Raw genomic sequence first — 25,501 nt, 5'->3', positions numbered from 1 at the left:
GAAAATCTGTGATTTTTCTGAATCAGATAACAATAGGGCAGACAGAGTTTTCTTCTTCTTCCCACTTCCGGTTCCTGCCTTTTGTATGTTTCTCCTAGCAACTGATGCTCATTCAGAAGGTGGCGATAAGTGCCAAATGGGTGCCAAATCGTCTTTGGCACCCATCACATCAAACCGAGCTAAAATGAAACTTGGGTGTATAGTCAAAGCGTCTTTATGAGAATGGGCAGGCCATGAGAGGGGAGGCATCTTGGAGCAGGATTCAAATAGAGCAAACCTCTGAAGCACAGTGGCTTAATCCCATAGACTGGCTCATTACCAACATTATTTACACTACTGATACTGCAGGCCCTTCCAAAGACGCACGCACACACGCGCACACACACTCTGTTCATAATGAACTATTTCAGTCACACGGTACGTCATAATTGTTAGTCTTTTTGGCCACTGTACTGTAATTACTAATGTGCACAAATTCAACATATTGTTTTTCTCTCCTCTCCCATAAGGACCAGTCGGACTACAACTCCACCACCGTCCGGAGCCAGACGAACACGGTGGTCATCCGCGGCCTCAAGCCAGGGAGCATCTACGTGTTCCAGGTCCGAGCCCGGACTGTGGCCGGCTTTGGACGCTACAGCGGCAAGCTGTACTTCCAGACCATGACCGAGGGTGAGAATGCAGCCAACGCTCACCGAAGCACGCAGAGGCTGTTATCAAGCTCTCATGTGCGGCCCGGCGACCAAACACCGCTGGGCTGCTGCATGGAGGCAGACAGCTGCCAGATGGCAGTTGCTGTTGTGACATAAACAATTCAAATGCTCCATAATTAGATATCGTGCAGGAATTGCAATACCCTAATACCATGCTATGCATGTTCTGATCTTTGATTATGCCATCAGAGAATGTTTCGTGTTATACGGTACTTAAATTGAATCAGGATTGTTCCTGAAACCCATATACTGTAGCTGTTTCATCATTCAGTATCAAACGAATACCTTTACAGCCTCCCTAGATTAGACATAATCCAGAGATGATCTAGGCTGTAACGGTATACGTTTGTCAAACAAGGAGTTTATATATATTTTTATACATATATAAACATTTTGGTAACACTTGCTATGCATCCCATGTCTACTGTCAATGAAACATGCTCCCTAAAAAATAGACCTCAATAATAACGATTAGGTTAGGTTTGTTTGACTTTCTAAATGTTGGGTATAGTTGCTTGGATATGTGTTCTGGAAAAGTTCGATTTGCAGTATGAAAAATGGGCTTCATTGAACTTACTTAGTCCATCATAACTCAAAGCATGTGTCTACATTTCTGCAGTGCTCCCATAAATTACAAATGACAAGAAGCATTTCACTGCTGTCAAAACGTATGCTCAGCTGTCACTCGCTGTCGGTCTTAATATCAAACGCTGAGACATAAAATGCTTTGCATAATTTCATTAATCCAGCAAATCACTATGTAAACAAACCCTATACTATGGTGCCAGTGTTTGAAAACGCTGCAGCAATTTGCCGCATTCGTCAGACCTCCACACTGCATACTTTGTTCTGTATAGAACATAATAATGTCCTCTCCAGCCCCCGAGCACACAGCGTCGTACAACGTTGTTGTATGCCCAAAATAGCCAATCTGAAAGCTTATAGATCGGCTATTTTTGGCACACAACACAGCGTTATCCAATGAAGTATAAATTTGTCTTCTCATGCTCGGATGTGGTGCTACAAGGGGCGTATGTATGCGGCCCTGCCTATGTTTGCCTGTGTTGAATAGAATAGCTGCGTTCCCTGTGCTTGGGCTGCATGGCTGGGTTTTTGGGTCTCACCCAAAACACGCTCCTTCTTCATTCCACACGCCCTCTGCCAGATGATCAGCCATATCCCTGGCATCTGAGCGCGCTCAGCAGGGGCTTCGGAGCGACACCGGCGCAGCCAATCAAAGATGCCAAGATCTCTATTTGGTTCACCCTGCCGTATGCCTGTCTGTCACCCACCGCTCCCTCCATATGCACACACACACACACACCGCTCCCTCCATATGCACTGGCTCAGATGCTTTCCCATATGCTTCAGCCGGTGACTGTGTGTGTGTGTGTGTGTGTGTGTGTGTGTGTGTGTGTGTGTGTGTGTGTGTGTGTGTGTGTGTGTGTGTGTGTGTGTGTGTGTGTGTGTGTGTGTGTGTGTGTGTGTGTGTGTGTGTGTGTGTGTGTGTGTGTGTGTGTGTGTGTGTGTGTGTGTGTGTGTGTGTGTGTGTGTGTGTGCGTGTGTGCCTGGTTTACAGAGGAATACAACACCAGCATTCAGGAGAAACTGCCTCTGATCGTGGGTTCGGCGGCTGCTGGACTAGTCTTCCTCATTGCTGTGGTTGTCCTCATCATCGTCTGTAACCGGTGAGCCCGTCTTCCTGTAGCAATCTGTTTACATTGTCTGGCCGGCCAGCCACCCGGCAATGAAACATCAGCGCGCACGAGCTGGCAAAAGCAGACACTTGCTCGCTTGTGTTGTTATAATTGTATTACTTACTTCCGTAATGCGGTTTTACAGGGTCCTGTGGATTGTTAAAATTACACTTTGTAGAAACATGCGCGCCATCCAAGTACTTGTGGAGGTACAGCTTACTTTCCAGTGATGATACTGGTTATTATTTCTAGTATGTTGTAGTCTGTCTACAACAGAGATGGCAATTAACATTCAAGCTGAAAGGGTAAAAAAAAAAAAGTAAAGAGACGAAAATACAAAATGGCTGGTAGAATTGAATCATATTCTAATCTGTGATTCAAGGCTGATTTAGAATGATGTGCCTTCAGTCAGGAACCCAAGAGTGGTGAATTGTGCACCCTGCAGGCCTGTTTTACTATCCTAGCTCTAGCAGTTACATTATGAAATACATTACCAATTATGATCACTGAAGCACCCAGTAAGGGCAAGCTTTAAGAAACTCCTAAAAACACATGATCAATAACCCTAATGTTAATTAACTGACCTGAATAATGTAATTTGATGGGTTGTGAGTGATGCTTAGTTTTACTTGGCTTTTCCGTTGATATGTTGGGCATGTTGGGCATTACGCCACGGCCCCACAACAACAGCGTCGTGCGTTTTCTCTTCCCTGGCGTGGCGTTCTAGCTCTTTGTGTTTCCCCCATGCAGGACGCGTACGTTCGACAGGGGAGAGTCAGAGTACACTGACAAGCTGCAGCACTACACCAGTGGCCACAGTGAGTATAAACCAATACACACTGCCTCGCTCTTCACTCACTGTGTCTAACGCAAACAAACCCTTCCTCGCCCGGCGGCCCCAGCCCCACCGGCACGCGCACACCTGTCTCCATGACTACGGCCTGACACAGTCGTATCCGTGGCTAACGTTCAACCCCGCTGCTGCTGCCTCACACACCTGTCTCCATGGCTACCACCTTGCGTACTGGTGTCCTTGGCTCCATCCCAACGCTGCTCTGCTTAACTCGCCCCCCGAACCCGACGAGTAATCACGTCGCTTGTTTGACTCTGCTCTCCTGAAGCCGAGGGTTTACCCCTGTCATATTTACCCCTGTCATAACCTGCGTTCGACACTCTCTCCGACGTGCATCATCACCTTTCACAGGCGAACCAAATCTATTGTTGTGGAAATAGGTCAGTGCTCGCCTGTGTGAAAAGCCATTAGCATGCTAATGCCACATGAGTCATTTGCCATTGTTAAAAAATTCAAAAGGGGTTGGTGAAGGAATGGCACTTCTCGATTTTCCTGCTGCACTGTACAGTGGTGCGCCGTCTACATTTCAATAACACAGAAATCATTCTAAGAGACGAGGAGAGACAACTGTATAACCCTCGCACAAGCTAAAATATTATGCCTCACGTTTGTTTCACGTTTACATGTTCTGATTTGTTTCCATTCCCAGGTTCATTTCGCCTTTTTATTTCTATCTCGTCTGCCTTTTTGATTAGCTTGCTTGTTTGCAAAGTGATTGCTTTACATACAGTAAATTCCACCAGTACGCAAATCAGTGTGCAAAGCGCCAGTAAGTGGCAAAGGCATTTCACAGCTATTAAGACAAGTGGAAGTGTGTGTGTGTGTGTGTGTGTGTGTGTGTGTGTGTGTGTGTGTGTGTGTTCCGTTCCCTCACACCAGTCATACTCGGGGTGTCTGCCCTTGTTTTCGGTGGTCCATGCCATCCATTAGTGGGTGGTCATTTGGATGGCAATCTCAGCTTGGGCACGGATAGCACTGTTCTGATAATTGAGGATGGGGGTTTTCCTTGCCTGGAGAGATCCTCTCCATCTGTTCATATCCTTATAGCTTAGTGTTGCCAGGTTGGTATGACTCTGTGCAGGCTCTCCTTATAGCTTAGTGTTGCCAGGTTGGTATGACTCTGTGCAGGCTCTCCTTATAGCTTAGTGTTGCCAGGTTGGTATGACTCTGTGCAGGCTCTCCTTCTAGCTACTGCACAGCGGCACCGTCGTCGCCATTCAGACGGCTTGGGGCCAGATGTGCACAGGGCCAGATGTGCATGTGAGAGCCAGAATAATCGGATTTAAAACCTGGGACACTTAAGTCCCTGAACACTTAAAGGCTACCTTAAGCCAATTTACCTGGCATCAGGACATCGGAGAGCCAATTTATTTCCTGGAGCAGAGCTGATATAACGGCCAGCGTCCGTCTCTCTCTCTCTCTCTCTCTCTCTCTCTCTTTCTCATGGGTGTTAATTGCACCTTGACTCCCAGGAGTTGATATACCTGTACACATTAAGCTACTTTATCCTCACTGAGAGCACTGGGAGCACCATGTCGTTGCTCACATGCTGTTACATTGTAGCCTATGAGTGCCTAGTAGTCATCACCACCATTTATATATCAAATACAATAGATTCCAAACCAATTCGCAAAACATCAAGGAAAGGCTGGAAAGAAGAAGCATTTTCTATGAAAGCCCACGCATGTAATGCGTTATAAACACTAAGTACTCATAACTACCGTACTATTAATATTGCTTCATAACAATAATCATAACACGTTATGTAATACACAACACATTTTATACTGAATACGGTCAAGAAATGGGCTTCAAAGTGTTATGTGAATGTGTAACGGTGATGTTTATTCATTGCTTATCTGACTATGAGAAGTGATTACTATAGCCTCTCTTTCTTTTTCCAAGTGACTCCAGGAATGAAGATCTACATCGATCCGTTCACGTATGAGGACCCCAACGAGGCGGTCAGGGAGTTCGCCAAGGAGATTGATATCAGCTGTGTAAAGATCGAGCAGGTCATCGGCGCAGGTAACGGAACATCTCTTCACTCAAACAATGGCTGGAGCTAAACCATGCAGCCAATTTAAAACCAGGAAAACATCTGTTTCATTTTTTTGGTTTGAGCTAAACAGCATTATTTTATACTGTGGCGATTCAAAAGTCGGTTGTCCACGTTCAGCTGGTTTCTGTGCTGTTCTTGGTGCTTGCTGTCATATCTTACCTCCCTTTGCTTCCGTTCGGCCTCCTCCTTGCAGGCGAGTTCGGAGAGGTGTGCAGCGGCAACCTCAAACTCCCGGGCAAAAGGGAGATGTTTGTGGCCATCAAGACGCTCAAGTCCGGCTACACGGAGAAGCAGCGCCGGGACTTCCTGAGCGAGGCCAGCATCATGGGCCAGTTCGACCATCCCAACGTCATCCGCCTGGAGGGCGTGGTCACCAAGAGCAGCCCCGTCATCATCATCACCGAGTTCATGGAGAACGGATCCCTGGACTCCTTCCTCAGAGTGAGTGACGGGCTCTATGGACTCTATGGCTTCGTTAGATAAGTCTGATTCGAGTGCTTTCAGAGAGTCTATGGCTTCGTTAGATAAGTCTGATTCGAGTGCTTTCAGAGAGTCTATGGCTTCGTTAGATAAGTCTGATTCGAGTGCTTTCAGAGAGTCTATGGCTTCGTTAGATAAGTCTGATTCGAGTGCTTTCAGAGAGTCTATGGCTTCGTTAGATAAGTCTGATTCGAGTGCTTTCAGAGAGTGGCATGGGCAAAGACTCATTAACCTTGTATGGGTACAAATACATAATGTCATTTAAGCTGACTAATAGTCTGTCGGAAAACTTATACTTTCTGAATGACACTCAAATACCGTATGACTGATACCCCTCTCTCTCTCTCTCTCTCTCTCCCCCATGCACACACACTCTGACTGCCACATTGGCTCCATAATCACCACTGGGTGAACGCACTAATGCATAGCCTTCCTACAGTTCAAGTGAACATTAGTATTCAGAGCATTAAACATGCGCAATTCCTATCTCTCCTCCTTGGTTAGCGTTGTGTCCATCAACCAATTCCTCCGAGAGGCCCGTCCTCTGCATGCAATCAAGCTGCACTATTAAGCCATTTAGACCTGACGTCGAAATATAAAAAACGTTCGCTCTGAAAGAATATATATTCAAAGATTAGTGCCGCATTTTTACGAATTTTCAAAAATAGCAGACCTACAAGTTCATAGCGCGCCACTCGGTGGCGCGCTATGAGCTTGTAGATCTGCTATTTTTCAATAGCTAAAGTATAACATAATGCTTAGTTAAAACACCAAAAGGGGTTCCCGCACAAAATGGGTTAATGCTCAGATAGTGTGTCTCGTCCAATTATTGACTCATGTTCTAACCGTTCGCTCGTGCTGTATTGTTCTTTATGGGGGACTCCAGGGGAAGAGCAGTGCATGTCCCAGTTGGGTAGATAATAAGAACAAGATTTATGTTTTGCTTTTGATGTTGGTTGGCCATCTCTTGCCCTCATCCAGCCGTGGTTCTACTGATTATTCTTATTCTATACAGTACGTACGGCTTATGGCTGTGTATGTATAGAAGCTGTTCTTTCACTTCCCAGACATGAAAATACTCTGTTGGTTGCAAGTTCTACACAGAGGAAGACACCCCCATATATTCAGCCCACATAAATAATTCACATAAATTGTGTGAACCGTCAGATGTTTGAAAATGACGTTGGCTAAGCAATGAGAAGCTGTTGCTGTCATACATGTCATACCATGTCAGCAGAATAACAACACACTTCTGCTAATATGACTGGCGGTTAGGATTCTTTCATCTGTCCCCTAATTGGTCTTGTCGTGTTTCTGAAGTGAGTGTGATCGAGCCGCTGACTTATGGGAAATGGAAATGTATGATATTTGTCAAAATGAACTACTTATTTTTAGTTCAGAACGTATGATGGAAACAGCTACAGTGTACAGTACTGCTTCACCAATTGCCAGTACTCTGAATCAGAGTTCATATCTTTTTTAACCACTTTCAACCTGACATACCTATATTAAAAAAGAATAATTGTAGTACGTAGCTGGGTTGGCCACCCAGGGCCTGCCATTTTTGTCAGTCATACTCATAACCAATTTGAATGAAATATGACATCTGACTGATACATCTTGATCAAATGACTCTAGAGATGAACAAAACACTGGCTGCCATATAAAGTACAGCATATAAGAACTGTGTTACCAAAATAAAACCAGCCACGTCTTTTTTTGCTCATTAAAAAACGTTGCCACCTCACGGTTTCCAATATTAACGCTTTTGTGAAATTAACAATCGCCAGATTAGTTATGGCCGATTTTTACTTCCGGCTCATTTGGGGTACATTTTGGGGTTTACTAAATAAGACCACGTACCTCCGGCCGGCAGGGAAGCGACAGCGCCAGAGTTCAATTGTGGCAGTTACATTTTCAAATATGAGTGACTGACTATTGTACTATTGGACAGCCATTTGTATATGGCACGATATTAAGCACGTCTATAATTCCGAATGGGGAAACAAAACTGTGAACCAGGAGATGAGCGAGTGACGCCACGACTTCTGTACTCTATAATAATGAGTATTAGGGAGTAGGACCAAGTATATGAAGATAAGTTGAAAATTGCTAAAGCGTTCCTTTAAGTGGTTAAATCAAGCCAACATACATGAAAGTGAAAGTCTGCCTGTTACTGTCTAAACTAAAGCAGCTCAGATATGGTCTACATCATTTAAAGTGCTAGAAAACACAGCGTTGCCAGTTTAGCCTGTTTCTATAAAACATATAGCCCTCTCGCCAGTTCGATCCAAGCCATGACATTCATAACTAAAACCTCTCAAAAAACTTTACAAGACATACCGACTCTCACCCACGCAACTCTTTTCTCCAACATCAAAGCTGGATTTCTGGGCGCTCACCTAAACAGCACGATACAGTTACATCATGCATATTGGTAAATGTTCGGAAAATGTCTTCCAGCAGTACACACAGTGCTAGCAATAAAAACAATGGTATTCGCGAAGGAAAAATATAAAAGTTGAAATGAATTCTCTTCTTCTCCGGATCACAGTTACAGATCAAAACCACCCAGAAGAAAGGCGATACGCAGACTGCTGTCATCACACTGTTCTGACTGCTGCTCAGGGTTCACAAACAGTATCTTTATTTGCATTCTGCCTTCAACCTCTGAGGCACAAAAACACTAGCTGACACTTTTTCCTTTTTTTTTATATGGGTGGAAAAGGGGTGTGTGTGTGTCTCTATATGTAGATGAACACATTTGACGGTACATTATTGTTCAAAAACAGCACAGTGAGCATCTGAGACACTTCAGTTCACTGACAGTGTTCGCTGACGATTTCAAAGCATCTGAAATGCGAGGCTGTGTTTGTACGCTGAAATACTGTGGAACTATTGCTCTGTACCCCACGGGAACTTGTGGGGTACAAACAAACAAAAACATCATGTTTATGCTTATAAGTGATCATAAGACAAAATAGTAGCAGATTGTTATAGTTTACACTAAGTTTTGTATCCAAATATGGTCCTTTGGAGAGTGACGTCCTACTCTACCTACCTAAAAATAATTGTTTGTAGCATACAGTAAATGCAGAAAACAAGCATGAAGGGGTGCCTGTTCAACAGCTTATGCTATAGAGGGGTCACTGCAGTCTGTACCTACATAGCTGCCTGCTGACGGATCCTCTCCCCTGCTGTGGTGAAGAGCAGTGTGTATAGGACAGGAAGAGAGATGCAGGGATCGATCACAACCCGCAGCAATTACTCAGCTGCAACAACAGCAACCAAGTAAACTTGTGAAGCCAATAGTGTTTCAAGTATTTTTTTTTAATCAAGCGTATATACCGGACATTGAGCCACAGAGCGGCACAAATAACGCACTCTCTCCTCAGAGAGGAATCCTCTAGCTGCTAAAACCTGACCCACGATGACTTTGAATAGACTCTTTCCAATTAAAGTATATGCAAACACAGTGCCGGGATTAGGAGGCGATGCGTACTATTTACGAGGCAGGAAAGCATGAATAATGCATGCTCTTAATTGCCATGGTACGCCAGAAGGAGCGTCACGAACACGAACGTGAGGAGAAGCCTCCGTTGGACTAATGAGCGCAGCAGACTTCCAATGAGAGAGAGAGTGCTCCTATACAGACTAGCTAGCATGGCTTTGCACGACATATCAAGCCTGCAGAGCTATAGCTGTGAGCAGTGGTTCCCAAACGTTTTAGCCTGTGACCCCCGAAAGAGAGATTAGATGTTTGCTCGGGGACCCAAACTAGTGAAAATAGCAGATCTATACAAGCACACAACGTGTCGCTTCGCGCCGTGTTGTGAGCTTGCTTGTATAGAGCAGCTATTTTAACTACTTCTTAAACATTTGTTTTCTAATTTTATGGAATTTTCTTGGATTTTTTCTTGGATTTCTTTATGAAATTACTGAATAAAAATGACATTTTTTAGCTTTTTTGGGGAACGTTTTCTGAAAATGTTTTGAAATAATATGATTTAAAAACTAAATGTAGGAAACTCAAAATAAAAGGACCCATAAAAACTGGTCAGCGACCCAACCTTGGGTCCCGACCCAGTGTTTGGGAACCAGTGAGCTAGAGAACTATAGCCTATATAACCTCAGAGTCCCCTCCCCCTTTCCCCTCCACTCGAACCATGGGATTGAGCCTTCCCCCATCTGTCCACACCCGGGCTCCATGCTCCCATTACCCAGAAAATCCTCCAGAATCCTCTCTGTTCTCGTGGGCCTCGTGGTGGGTGGTGGCGGAGAGAGTGCAGGTGTGCACAGTTGGAGGCACAGCTGCACGGCAGCTCCAGACACTGCCCGTGCATGGGGTATAAAGCCCTTACCAAACCATGGAGGGGGAACAGCTGTAGACAGCAAGTCATATACCCAGCTTAAGCCTGGCTCGGCCCTGCCGGGACCAGTTGAGCTTTAAGTCCAGCCCACACCATTACCGGCTAGCCAAATTCAGCGAGCCCAGGCGCCACTTGTGGGAGGGAATGGGGGAGTGCTTCAGTGGGGCCGGAGTTGAGAGGACTCTGTAGAAGAGAGGCAAGATGATACAGGGCTGATACTTCCATGGGTCGGCGGTGGGGGGGTGGCCCAGTGCCTGCACATCTTGTCCGGGTGCCCAGAATCCCTAGAAGAATACTTTATTGTCAAATAACAGAGGCAACTGAAGTTTGTGTTTTTCCTAATACATATGCATTTCATTAGAGAGGTCTGGACTACAGGAATGCCTGCAGTGAGTCAACCAGCCTTAGAGTAATTTTGAGCCTTGCTCAATGGCACCTTGGCAGCATGGAGGCTGGGAGCAGGATTATGCTGTCCTATCGGATTCTGAACTAGTCCACTATCCCAGCTGCTCTGCTGTCTCTGGGATTCTAACATTCGTTTTTTTTTTTTGGACGGTTCTTTTTGTTTCCAGCAAAATGACGGGCAGTTCACTGTGATCCAGCTGGTGGGCATGCTACGTGGCATAGCGTCGGGCATGAAGTACCTCGCCGACATGAACTATGTCCATCGCGACCTGGCCGCCCGCAACATCCTGGTCAACAGCAACCTGGTGTGCAAGGTGTCCGACTTCGGCCTGTCACGCTTCCTAGAGGACGACACGTCAGACCCCACCTACACCAGCGCCCTGGTGAGAACTGACACACTGTCCGTTTATACTTGTTTGCACGTAGTGTTCTGCTGATCAACAAGCTTACAACTTGTCGCAAGTTTAAAGCCACGACACACACACACACACACACACACGACCCCCCCCCCCCCCCCCGCGTGTGTGTGTGCGTGCGTGCCTGGTGTTGAGCTCATGGCTCAGGCCTGATTTATACTTTATGCGATAGCGTTGCACCTCGAAAGCAGCAAAATGCACACACTCAATTACACCGGAGCTAGGTGATTTGTTTTTTACCTGCCTGAACTACAAGATGGATATGATTTCACACTTGGAACAAACAATGAACTCTAGAGATACTCCTACTTCAAGTAATCCTATACCATCCGTTAAGTATTCATACCAGATTAAAACAAACAAAGCATTATCCGTCAATTTAAACCTGTGTCTGACATACACACGGGAGCCCTTCCTCCTGCTATAGCCTCTCTATCAAAACACACATCAACCCCTTCACCTGTTCATGCTCCCTTCTTCCTCCTCCTCCTCCTCCTCTTCCTCGTCTCCTCGTACAGTGTTTCACGACCTACACTTTACTCCCAGAGGTTTTGTTGTATCCATCTCCCAGTGTTGGGTTACGGTGTTTGTATGAAGGATCTCTCTCTCCGGAGTCGAGACACTGTGACGGTCAGGTTTCGGTCTGGCTTCCTCTCCCCTCGCTGAGGTTGTGCCCTTTGTGTTTCTTACAGGGGGGGAAGATCCCTATCCGATGGACGGCCCCCGAAGCCATCCAGTACAGGAAGTTCACGTCGGCCAGCGATGTGTGGAGCTACGGGATCGTCATGTGGGAAGTCATGTCCTATGGAGAGAGGCCTTACTGGGACATGACCAATCAAGATGTATGTATAGCTTAATTGACTTGCCCCGTCGTTATAGGCCGAAGGCTATGATTTCACCCCTGTCCGTCCGTCCTGCCATGTGTGTGTCTGTCTTTGTACTAGCGAATCTCCGGCACCGTTGGCACGATTGACGGGAAAATGTGCATGCGCACACACTCCCTGGTGTGTGTGTGTTTTTCACACACATCGGATTATTATAGCGCCATCAGGAGGCCTTCTGAAAGAATATATATTCAAAGATTTGTGCCGCATTCCTGCCCCCTTTCAGAACGATGAAGGAAATAATTCCCCATACATTTTTCCCATATAGGCCTTTCAAAAAGTATTGCCATGATTTGTCAAATCGGCTGTTGGCTTTGTCTTTAAATAAATACTTTTTGAAACGTCTATGGTAAAAATGAATGGGGAATTATTTCCTGGTGCCTCGTCATTCTGAAAGGGCGCGGGACTGCGACGCTCTATAGTCATGTGATCAAGACGAATCTGTCAGATCTTTCATATTCCATCCCGATTGGCTTCCAAAGTTTGCTGAAGTGAATGGTTTTGAACAAAACGCAGTCCAATTGTAAATCTGTACACATTATCTCTATCATGTCATCAAGACAGAACAGTCAGAGTTTTCATTGGCTAAGATTGCCTTCTACTTACCTAGCCTGGTGGAGGCCTTATTCATAATAATAATAATAAGTATTATTATTATTAGCACGCTATTATTATTATTATTATTATTATTTCATTTCATTTTCATATTCACTTTACAGTCATCTTTCTCCTCTCCAAACAGCCATCCCTGTTCAAACAATACCTCATTATACACCGTTTATTTTTCTTCCTGAATTTCATTACAGCCTTGAACTCCTCAGAGATCCACTTTTGTCATTGAGTCTGCTTCCCCTTAGCTAAACAGAGGCTTCACGCACGCATGCATTTACGCATGCACACATGCGTGTGCACACACACACACACACACACACACACACACACACACACACACACACACACACACACACGGTTTCAAATGAAAGTCCCCCACACTTACCACAGAGAGATAATCAGATCATTTGAAATGCAAGGCGGTGCTCAGTGGACTATTTCTGCTCTTGACTGTGAGCCTCCATGTGCTGGCTCCCTCTGGGTGGCGGAGGAGAGAGCAAATTATGGGGAGAGATAATGAAAATAGTTTCAAATTGAAAGTGTGAACGCTAATGTGCTAAGAGGGACTCTAGGACCTCCACGGTTATCTTATTAGCAGCTCCAGATAGAGTTTCTGCTCCATCGGGGTCCCCGTTTACTTTGGAGGTCTCCTGAATGAGATTAATCTGGGTTTTGAACGGAGCTCCTTTAATGGCCCAGATAATGAGAAGGGGATTGTGGATCCTCACAAGAAGGGTCCACTTGGGACCACGTTGCCACTGTCGGCTATGCCTCACCTCTGTGTGCCACTGTCTGCCTCCACCGGCAAACAACGCAACGCGGGTACTGGGCAGGCCAGAACCGTGCCCGTCTCTAGTGTCTTTGATGAAACAGAACATTAAATACTCCGTAAAAAAAAGGGCCAAGCCAATGCCAGGCAGAGATGAGATCACTGTTGGCAGGGTGGAAGAGGAAGGCGGGAAAGTTATTGGTGCAAGGGCTTATGTTTTTTTTTGTTTAGCCAATCAGCTGGTAGGCATGCAGAGCATGACCAACGAACGCCGGTCATTAAATCGCGGTAGCAGCGAGTTCCTCAAACAAGAGTTAGGTAATGAAGGAACATGTGCAAAATTATATGTCTTTATGGATTTATATGTATGTATGTTTAGGCAGCTTACACGTAGCATTTAACCATTCACCCTCTCTTCCCCCTTTCTGGCAGGGACGGCCAGTAATGAATAAAGCAGTTGTTGTTTCAGCACATGGCGAGAGGGAGAGAAGCACAGATGATCGTATTAGATAGGCAAGGGCAGCAGGAGACGGAACAGTTGTTAAAACAGAACAGGCATTAACTCAACGTCGGTGCCATGCACGGTCTCTGTCTGATCGTGCTCGTCCCATTGTGAATAATACGGTTATCTCCGGACATTCACAAGATTGGATGCCCAGGGCATTGCACTTCATGAACTCCGCCGCAGCATTTGATGCCCAGAACTTCTACATTACAACCCCCCCCCCCCCCCTTCTCCCATTCCATCGATCCACCCCTTCTCCATACCGCCTGACAGCAACCCTAAGAGATCTATGTCTAGGCCTGTCGCAATTTTTACATAACCGCCTAATCGCATTTATTTGAGATAATCACAATTATTTTTGCAATAATCGTCAATCGTTTCCATGTTGAAAAATGTCTATACATTTTTCAAAAATAACAGAAATAGCAAGCAGATCTACAAGCTTACAACAAAAGTACAAAGTGTAAAGTTCCAACGTTCAATGCATAAAACACAATTAACTCGGCAATCACAATTATCTGTGTGACAATGAATTAACCATCAACTTACATTTGCAACCACGTGCAGGTGATTAATGCTATAGAGCAGGACTACCGGCTGCCCCCCCCCATGGACTGTCCCAGCGCGCTGCACCAGCTCATGCTGGACTGCTGGCAGAAGGACCGCAACAACCGGCCCAAGTTCAGCCAGATCGTCAACAACCTGGACAAGATGATCCGCAACCCCAACACGCTGAAGGCCATGACCCCGTTGTCCTCAGGGTGAGTGACACGGACACTGTGACTTTTATTTATTACCGCTTTTGATGCAAGACGGTTGGCGGGCGACGGTTTGGTGCGGTTGTCATAAATTATATTTTATGCTTCTCCTTTTCATCCGGACGCTGTTCTCCATCTCTCTGACTGTCTCCCTCTGTGTGTACACTTTCCTGCGTCTGTGTGTGTGTGTGTGCGTACATCCGTGATTGTGTGCACGCACATGCCTGTTTCACTGCCTCATGTGTTTGAGTGACGCAGTGTGCTCTATCTGTGTGTCATCAGTGCAGGTGTCCCACAAGGCATGCTTCGAGAGTTGCCACAATTTCACGTTGCTGTATGTATAGATGGCATCCAGACTGCATCTAGTGCATTTTATTTGCTGTCGATGTAAAGAGTGCTCTCCATCAAATAGTAAATGTGTGCCTTTGGTGTAGTCACTGTAGTGCCATGGCGTGGTTTTTTACGGAACACACTCTGTCTCTTGTTTCTCCTGGCGCCGAGCGGTTATGTAAATGAAAGCCACTTGGTTTGATAGATCAAATCCTTCCCATGAATGCTTTAGGCAAATCCCGAGTTGAAGCCGTCGCACTATTTTCAAAACAAAACAGTCTGAAGCACTTCGGCTCCGAGTGTTAGTTTCCTTTGAGAGCCAAGGCTTACTGATTTCCATTATGCCTGTCTGTGCTCTCGTCTGTGGCATGGCTGCAGAACCTAGGGCCAGATTTTCCACAGGCACTGAGTGGATACGCCGGCTTGCCTGAAGCCTATCACTTAATTTTGAAAGTGCACCACAATAAGTCGATTTGGAAAATGTCGTTTTGCAAATAAGGCTGGCAGGGATTGAAGTCCTGGCTTATTTTTTTATTTTAATTTGATTTTATTGTTTGTGTTCTAATTTATTTCACAGTTGAACTTTCCTCAAACGGTCATGATATGATACTATCGCTACTGTACTTCTCTTTTCATCTGACTGTTCTCTGTCTGCTCTGTATTGTGTAGTGTTCACCTGCCCCTTCTGGACCGCAGCGTCCCAGACTTCTCCAGCTTCAGCACTGTGGACGAGTGGCTTGACGCCATCAAGATGGGACAGTACAAAGACAACTTCGCCAATGCAAGTTTTACCACGTTCGATGTGGTATCTCAGATGACTATGGAGTGAGTGCTGTTTGATCTCTTTTCTGGTTCTGATGAGCGTAAGAGGAGGGTTATGATGATGATGTTGATGATGATGATGATGATGATGGGAAGCAGGTGGGTTTGCCTGAAGGAATCTCACATACAGAGTTGGATTATAAATGATTACATACAGTTTTCTTAGAACAGATAATAATTATCTGTAATATTTATAAATTATTTATAAATTATACATTATGGCAGAAACAAGCTAATCCAAAATACTTTTCAGGAAATGAAGAAAACCATATATTTTTAAAACAAAGCAATTCTGCCTCATCAAAGTTGGGAGTGGCAAAGGCAGTTTAACCGTCCAAATAGGACTTTTCAAGGCCAGAAAGTCTTTTTTTTGTCCCTCAGTAGGGTTCATGCATAACTTCCGGGTTTGATGATGATGTCACACGCATACCCTCTATAGTGACTTCATATATTGTCCCTCTGGTGGAGTTATCTGGTTAAGCAGGTAGTTTGAGGATCCAATGTAGTTGGCTGGTTTTTAAAACTTTTCATTGATTCAATATTTTTAACCAACACACAGACGTAAAGGGGTTTCAATAGTGTTGATTTATGAAAAATAAATGAAGTTGGCTACACAGCAACAATATTCTAAATAATATGAATGCTTTGTAACAAAAACAGGATAACATGGCATTGCTCTGTCTGAAGCATGCTTAAAGGGATGCGTTTTTACACCAAAAATAAATCTTAAAATAATAGTTTATTATCATTGACAATTTGAGCCTTGAGGATAGAAAAATGCATAAAGTAATGTGATCCCAGTACTGTAATAATTGGTGTAATAATTCATTACATGACTGACTAAACCTTTAAGACGGCAACCAGTGATCAGTAGCACTTTTCAAGAAAACCCCACTTACCCAATTCTACTCACATTATACCTAAACTCAAGCCTGGACCGCTGCCAGCCTCTGCCCTCTGGCTTGTCATAAAGCTAACTTCAGCTGTGCTGCATGTAATTAGCAGATCGTAATGCTGCAGTGGCAGGGCTGAGCGGTAGGCACAATAGCTCCAAGCCATAACGGAGCTCTTTATTCTCTACCATGTGTTTGCCAGGCTTTCTCTTTTACCTCTGTTAAACAGGACTGAGATGAGAGAATGGAATATGCAGCCGTTGGTACTGTACAGTATATCGTGGCTCTCAGGCGGATTACCTTGTATGTCCAAAACCCTTACTTTTCAGGAAATGGCGGAAGAATAACCTGTGTTCCAGTGGCTCCAATGCAGTTATTATTTTGACACAAGCTCTTGTGAATACTCTTCATTAGTTCAATATACATTGTATAATATTATAAGATCCCCAGACACACACTTAACCACTTTCACTTGCACGACAGTCTTGTATGATTATTGCATTAATGTACCAAAAAACACAAAAAGTTAAACTACGAAGATACAAGGTTTCTGCCCCGACAACGACGATATGCTGCACGTTTTGTAGGAACAATATTCATACGTAGCTGATAATGCAAGACAAGCTGTTCTGATATAGGAAAATCACACCTGTGTAAAGTGAGGGGCACTCTTATCATCATACGTCATCATACATCATCTCATTCTGGCCAATCACAATTTGCGTCCTCACTTTTGTCTTCAAATGTTTGTGTTTACACACTTTTGTCTTCAATGTTTGTGTTTACACAAACCCTCAAAGCTGGGCATAGGAGGGCCCCTCAAAAATAATGGACAAGGCAGAGACTAAGAACTCCACATGAATCACTGCAGGCCAGCTGGCGATATGGTTAGACATACAAAAGCAATAAGCCACTAGAGGTCGCAGTATTTTATAATTGCTGAGGGGCATAGTGACTGCCAGCGGAGTGCTTCCAACACTCTGAGAAATTGGAAAATAGAGGTAAACTGAGACCTTGTGTGGCTTATTGCTTTTCTGAAACGGTTACAAATATGGCAACATGAAAATCACTACAAAAACAAGTTGTACAAGAAAGTAGTTCCACTTCTGGCCACTCAGTCACTACTCAATCCTATGCGTGCCGCCAGCGGTGCTTAGAATTGCCCTGTGCGGCCAGGGCTTGTAACGAAATCAAGCGCTCCCCTTACCTAGTTCAGCTACAGATATGCTGGATCACTGTGGAACCAGCACCTGGGATTGATATAAACTGATTTAGTACATGTACTCATTTAGTACATGGTCTAATCAAAAACCTGAAACCTGAATCAAGTATTGGGACTAAAGTTTATTTTACTACTGATACTTCCTGTGACATTCCTTCAATAAAAGTTGTGTTAAAACAGAAAGTTTAATATATCATGAGCACTGATTTAGTGTTAAATTGTTGACAGGAACTCTATTAGAGGTGTCTCTTATTAATCAATTTACTTTAAACAAACAGGAATGAATATTTTCTGTGGCCAGAGCCTGAAGCTTATACATGTAAGAATGCCACCTCGGAATAGATATGTACTGTACATATCTGCTTAATAACTGATGTCACCAGTCAGTCATCCTCAGAAGTCTGCTTTTGAAATATTCATACCGTTATGAATATATAGACATCCTGTCTGTTGAATAAGAGATTATACAACCACAGTGGTCATGTCTGGAACTGACAGGAATGTGTCCACAGTAGAGATATGTTGCCATGATATGACTTAGCTTGGCACAGTGAGAGTACCATGTGAGTGGTGCAGTACATGTCAATGTCATTCACGAAGTCGGGTCCAAGATGGCTTTTACCTGCTTGGTTCACGTGGTGGTTGAGGTTGACTTTGTGAGGATAGTAATGAGATAGTATAGTTACATTTCCAATTTCAGAAAAGTGCCCTGAATGTATTTGCTTTCCCAGGGCCATAACCGTTGAAATCTTCTGGCTTGTGTCATGTTGTCCGATGTGGCAAACCCCACCCATCTGGCACCTCGAAAAGGGAAAACCCAAGCGTGGAAAAGCGGTGTCCCACGTGCGGTCCATGGTAGTGTCACTATGACTCAGTGCATTCTTCGTCTGCCTCTGACCCACAGGGACATCCTGAGAGTGGGCGTGACGTTAGCTGGCCACCAAAAGAAGATCCTCAACAGTGTCCAGATGATGCGGGCTCAGATGAACCAGATCCAGTCCGTGGAGGTTTGACCTTTCCCCCCTCGAGGAGCAAAACCAAGACGGGGAGGGAGAAGGAATGGGGTTTATAGGATCCAGGGATCTGGGTTTGCGGTGGATGGAGTGTATGTGTTGCGCTTTAGTTTTTTGTTTTGTGTGTGCGTGTGTGACAGTGTATCTGGTCTTCCTGCCAGACTACCACCACCACTCATCCCCGGTTCACGGTTCCCTCGTCCTTGTCGCTCCTCTCTCCTCCCCCCTCTACCCCACTCATCCCCCTGAAGTCCTTCCCCTCCTCATCCAGCGCTCTGGAGGGTTGTGGGACTTTTTTTGTCCTTGTGATGATGAGGCAATGGTGGGGGCCCCTCTGCCCACCCTGGAGCCAGTGGAGCATGAGCGGTTCCATTTGACCAGCAATGTGTTTTTACTTCCACCAACTTTCATTTGTTGTTGTATGAACTTCCTCAACTTTTTATTTTCATTTTCGATTTGTTTGTCCATTTCGCAAATTTTGTAAAGAATTTTGTAAAGAAAAAAAGAGAGAGAGAAGAAAAGCTGAGAAAGCAAGGAGTCTATATAAAGATATAGATGATATATAAGGTTGTAAACTAGATGAACTGACTAGGAAAGCTACCCTTTAAAAGGGCACAAAAAAAGGAAATTTTGAGCAGACGAGACCAACCTTCTCTGAAAGACTCAGATACCTTCTTTGTCCTCTTCATTTTGGACATCTTGGAGGAAACTTGATTCCCCGTCGCCCAGTGAAAGACAAACCACAGAAGAGACTGAGGGACCTGTCTTGCATTCTCAATTGTTTCCCTGTTGGGACAAAAAAAAGACGAAGAAGAAAAAAGAAAAACCATGAAATGGACATATTTTGGCATGAACTGATGTCACAAAAAACAATTACTCAAGACTTTTCATTATTTACAAATTTCAATCAACACTTGGGGGGGAAAATGTTTTCTCATGGCAAATTATTTTCTTTGTGTGAAATGTTGTGATGAAGATTCCCTCTCACCATGCGTCCTAAACACATGGACATGTCCATGTTGTGATGAAGATTCCCTCTCACCATGCGTCCTAAACACATGGACATGTCCATGTTGTGATGAAGATTCCCTCTCACCATGCGTCCTAAACACATGGACATGTCCATGTTGTGATGAAGATTCCCTCTCACCATGCGTCCTAAACACATGGACATGTCCATGTTGTGATGAAGATTCCCTCTCACCATGCGTCCTAAACACATGGACATGTCCATGTTGTGATGAAGATTCCCTCTCACCATGCGTCCTAAACACATGGACATGTCCATGTTGTGATGAAGATTCCCTCTCACCATGCGTCCTAAACACATGGACATGTCCATGTTGTGATGAAGATTCCCTCTCACCATGCGTCCTAAACACATGGACATGTCCATGTCTCTTCTTGTTCCTCAATGAAAACTTCACAGCCTGCCGAATCAAAGTCCCTCCCTCTGTACCTTCATCGTTGTCCTGTACATATCATACAACGCTATGACCCAGAAGTAGCTACTTTGATTGTCCAGTTCATAGAGGAAACCAATCAAGGATTAGGGCGACTAGAGGAAGATGTCGGTGCTGATATTGGCACTTATTACTTTTATTTTCTTATTTTGTGGACTCTGAAGTGTAATGAATGATGACACATAATTATGTTGGACACATACTTCCACCACGGAAACATGTAAACAGAACAAACATATTCTCTCCCCACTGTTTACTTGTAAGTACAGAAAATACCCTTAGTCCACACATATTACATTATGCTTGGATGACACCGTATAATATTTTCCCTCATGTGCACCGTGTGTGTGTGTGTGTGTGTGTGTGTGTGTGTGTGTGTGTGCGTGTGTGTGTGCGCGTGCGGCCGTGCGCGTGCGTGCGTGCACATGGTGCCTGTGCATAAATATAATACAAATGTACAGAAAGTGCACAGAAAGCGTCCATGCAGGCCAGTGTTTGGTGGCATGCTGAGTGAGTGATTGATTCCACACGGTGCTTCCTATTACTAGAACTGTGTTCTGTAAGAGCTTGGATTTGACACACTTTAAAGAGTATAATGTTCTTACATTATATTTAGTGTTGTTGCTGTTTTTTTTTTTAAAGAGTTTTCCTTTTGAAGCAATATTTTATGTTGACGTTTTGATACCACACATTTTACAATCAGGCAATAATACTGAACTCTAAAATAAAATTGAACTTGTATTATTATCATTATTGCTAATGGTGAATTATTATTATAATTATTGTTATAATGGTTTTCTGACATAAGTCATCTCATAATGGACTGCACACATCCAGAAAACCCTTACGAATCTCACACTTTTTATTTCTTTTTATTTCTTATTTTTTGTATGAATCATGTTAGTGCACACAACCATGTAGATAAGCAGGGCATTTCCCTGCGGCAATTTTGTTTTTGTTTAAATTTTTATAGACAATATAATTGCATTTATTGTATGGTTTTCTGTGAAAGAAAAAAAATAAGCTGTCTGATGAGGAGAAATGGAGAGCTGTCAATCATTGTTTCATGTTGTGGTGGGGTAATGTGGTGTGGGGGAAACAAACCAGAAGAAAGGGTCATGCATGGGATGAACGAAAGAGACAGACAGTCGGCCTTATCCGAGCTCCTTTAACCTGGAGCTTCCCCAGGAGGAGGCGGAATACAGAGTTTCCAAACCTGGCCAATAATACGTGATATCCGTACTGCCAGGCTGAGCCAGTGAGACAGAGGCAGAGCTGTGTAACTAACGCAGGCTGCCTCGAGAGCCAGGCGCAGACATCTGGCTGTGGGCAGTGTGGTGGGATGGGATGGGGTGGGGGTCATACCCGCACCTTGATCACAGTCAGACACTCTGTCCAGGGCACGACATCACTCAGCTGTTCCTCCCACCGTCACACACCTCTCTCTGCCACCACAGTCCGCTTTCAGTTGTCGATGGATGTCATGTTGACAGTTTAAAAGCATCTGCAGCGGGGGCCAACAAGCTGAGCCTGGCACTTTGGGATACAGAATACACATGGTACCTCTCCTTGAAGGCAACGTGTCTCTATAGCCTCGGGCAATCTCTTCCAATTTACATGGATCCTCTGGTCGCCGTGCTGTCCATCTTATGTTTCCTGTGTCCTTTCTGTGGCATCAGAGAGAGCCTTAGAACAATGACCCTGCATAGAATCAGTGTGGAATGCCACTCTAGTGGCCAAGTCATGTCACTAGGGTCATTCTTTTTTTACCCACGGCTCATACAGGAACAAGGACACAGGGATTGTCATCATCCCTCTTCTGCAACATCAGCCTCCCTTTTTTCTTTCAACACGCCACCATGAATATTTCACCGGATACCTACATGAAGGTAGAGTGGGTAGAATCACGAGCACTGTTGACCTGTTAGTCACAGTTGACATCAGGCAGTGACCCAGATGCTACCGTGCCGTTTTACTTTTAACAGGAGCTAAAACCTTGTCTTCCGTTTGCGTTTGGGAGGCCTGAAAAATTTAACAACCCTTCGCTGTCATTTAGTAAGGACCCTTTGCCCGAGTCTGTATATCGTTAGGCAGTGCAGCTGTGTTTTCTTCTATTCAAACGTCTCAGCAGGGTTTGGCTTGCTGGGGGTGATGGGGAGTGGGGTGCCCATGCCTCTGCTTTTGATATCCCCCTCTGGCCATTTATTTTTATTTCCAGTGGGAGTATGTTTTATCCTTGCTTCTGGTCAGACCAAATTGAATACATGCTTTTCATTTGGAAATGTCTGATGTTTGATGTTTATGTTTCATATCACAATTTAACGTCCTACTGTGTAACACTTGGTATATGTTTCACAATAACCATTCCACATAATTGTTTTTCGACAATTTGTTAACAAGTGTCTTCCCCCGGCAAAATTACGCTGGAACCAGAAATATACATATAATAATAAATATAATTAGACATTTTAAAGTGAAAACATACCGTTTATGATAATGTCATCACAATGGTTTTTTAAATTATTTCTGGGAACCACAGTTCTACCACGCCATAGACAAAACAGGGGCGTTACCTAAAAGACTACTACAATTAAGGTCACACAGTAGGACTCATTTATTTAAAAGATGTTTGTTGACCACCCTGGCATCCCTATTTTGGGCAATTATTTTATTTTTATTAATATAATTGTCTTAGAGAAAATAGAGAAAATAGGTGATCTACAAGGTCACAATGTGTTGGTGTTGGTGTGATGCGTTGTGCTTGTAGATCAGCAATTTTCATCATTTGTCATATGAAAAAGTAGAACTTAAAAAAACATCCCCATCTTCAGATTTTTAAACTCTCTCTCTCTCTCTCCTTTTCTTTTTTCTTTTTACAAATCAAACCCTGCTCCTAGATAAATCTGCAACCAATGCTATCCTCTCCAATCCATTTGGATTAATCTAGATGCTTGTCCGAGGAAGCTGCCAAGCGTGAGTTATTCATCATGTGATTATCCTTGATCTGTGTTTCAAGGAACTGCCTGACGTGTAAATTTGATTATGGCAGTGTGATAGACATACTAATGGATGTAACTGATGGGCAAGAGTGCTGAGTTTTTATTTATACTGCATAGTACTTTAGACTATGAGGAGTGTGCTTTAGTCTTGCTGAATTCCACTTGACTTGGTGGATTTGACCATAAAGAGTTAATTGGGTTGAGTATGTTTTTGAGTGGAGTCTTTTGAGTTGACTCTTAAACCTCTTGACAGTTGAAAGCTAGACAAATTATTAATGTATCTTCTGAACTTGAAACCACAAATCAACTTGCCGTTTACCTCGAACAATTGGACGAGGGAAAAGTTTCTATAGCCTACTTACTCTCATTTAATTCAAGGGGATTCTAGCTATTTTTGAAGAACAGCAGCAACCATATCACAAAGCCTCAGCCGCGAAAACAAAAATACTTCCAGGTGGTGTCTGTAGTTTCATACACCTGCATGATGTATTCTAACACATTTAGGATACATAATCAACTAAATTAAGTGAATACTGGCTCAGGATTCACGTACTATATTTATGCATTATTTAGCTTACTATCTGAACTAAATGGTTTCTTCTACACACTTCCAATAATTCACTTCATACCAAAACAATGTTTTTTTTACTGTCTAATTCATTGTCAGCTGAAAACTTTTTTTGGTTGTGTTGAATCAGTAATTTGTAAATTAAATGGATGTATGGTCCTGTCTGTGGTTTCACAATTGTGAAATGGCCATTGTCAGAATTTAATTTAACTGCAACAACAACAAAAACTGTACCATGTACTGTATCAGCCAATTTGAGCCAAAGGGTAACCTATTTCTTTTTTTGATCACAGACATCACCTTTCTGCTTATTTTTGAAGGGCAAAGGAAGTGTCAACAATCACATGATGGTGTGCATAAACACAAGCTGTGCCGGCCTGCACCCACTGCACTGTATTTGAACTCTGCCCAAGAGTGGGGCGAGTGGGTCTGTTTGACAGACACTGCATGTGCATAGAAAATGGCTCCTGTCGTACGGCTCAAGCATGATGGACCACAGCGCCCTCTGCTGCCGTAGTGATTCATCATTTATTTCTCAGTATTGCGTTACCCATTTTGTTTTGGGTTGATGTTTGAACCAGATGATGTTACAATGAGTGAGAGAGTAGCATAGGCGTCTTGCTCGCCAATGTTATTTTGACAGAACACATGGCGAACAACACACTGTCGGCATGGCTGCAGTGGTGAATCGACAAACCTGTGTCCTTCCTATAGCCTAATGCTTAATTTATGCTCCGTCAAAAGCTCACATAGCAGAATAGAAAGCTCCAGTGAGCTTGTACATCTTCTATTTTCTCTAACCCTACAACTAGGTATAAATTGGTTCAAGCACTAGGCCGCACTGCCTCCCAATGCATTTTACGGTCTATGCTCCCATGTCACAAATATCCCAGTGCTTCTCTACTACAGTATGTTGCTGGACTCCCCTTCCACTTCACAGCCCCTCTGGCACTGTTGGAGAATACTAGGGTAATGTCCACATGTTCCCCTGGCCCTGTTGTGGCCCACGGTTATAGACCAGTGCCGGTTCAGACCACTGTGACTTAACGTGGGAGATCCTGTATTTCTGTATAAATGTATATTGACTGTAACCCTGTGAATGATGTAACAATTTCATTATTTGTAATATTGTCATCGGCTTATTTTCTAAAAAATGGAAAAGCCCAACTTGACTCTCCTCAATAAAAGAAAAGACAACTGTTGTATCACAGTGGTGAATGGCGTATTTCTTCACTTAATTTTTGTGTCATTTTGGATATTTTGCCCTATCCAGAGCGACGTAAAACGGAATTGGCCACAAATAATATTATTCACATTTATTATTTATTATTATTTATATTTATTCCTTTTGTATAATGTTTGTGGAGAAGTTATTTTTCTTTGTGGAATCACAGTGTTAGCATAGCAATATGTTTTTGGCAGATCATATTGCTGTTTCATAAAACATTCTTTCTATTATTATTATTATTAGTAGTAGTAGTAGTAGTAGTAGTAGTAGTAGTCTACCACTTGTATTAGTAGCAGTACTAATTCTGCATTGCTAGTAAAGAGAGATAGTTTGCCATTAAATATGTTTTATTCAAATATCAAATTGTTGAGGGAATACATTTAATGGCAGTCCAGTAACGGGTCACATTATATTTCCAGGATTCCATTTGGAGAAATAC

At 43.7% G+C, this 25,501-nt stretch overlaps 1 protein-coding gene across 1 annotated transcript in view; it reads left to right on the top strand.

The window, feature by feature from the left end:
* The window catches only part of ephb2b (eph receptor B2b), a 178,052-nt gene extending 153,031 nt beyond the window's left edge, over window positions 1–25,021 (top strand). Inside the window, exons 7-16 of the mRNA XM_080777100.1 lie at window positions 510–672; window positions 2,293–2,401; window positions 3,161–3,228; window positions 5,169–5,291; window positions 5,519–5,766; window positions 10,748–10,963; window positions 11,689–11,838; window positions 14,334–14,527; window positions 15,524–15,679; window positions 18,696–25,021. Of these exons, the coding sequence (XP_080633226.1) occupies window positions 510–672; window positions 2,293–2,401; window positions 3,161–3,228; window positions 5,169–5,291; window positions 5,519–5,766; window positions 10,748–10,963; window positions 11,689–11,838; window positions 14,334–14,527; window positions 15,524–15,679; window positions 18,696–18,804 (1,536 nt within the window). The 3' untranslated portion in view covers window positions 18,805–25,021. The remainder of the gene's footprint in view (window positions 1–509; window positions 673–2,292; window positions 2,402–3,160; window positions 3,229–5,168; window positions 5,292–5,518; window positions 5,767–10,747; window positions 10,964–11,688; window positions 11,839–14,333; window positions 14,528–15,523; window positions 15,680–18,695) is intronic.
* The last annotated feature ends 480 nt before the right edge of the window (window positions 25,022–25,501 follow it).

Source organism: Protomyctophum bolini (assembly GCF_963924005.1).
Source record: "Protomyctophum bolini genome assembly, chromosome: 2".
Classification (NCBI taxonomy): Eukaryota; Metazoa; Chordata; class Actinopteri; order Myctophiformes; family Myctophidae; genus Protomyctophum; species Protomyctophum bolini.
The sequence above is the reverse complement of the archived record's forward strand: the minus strand, read 5'-3'. Positions and strand labels throughout refer to the sequence as shown.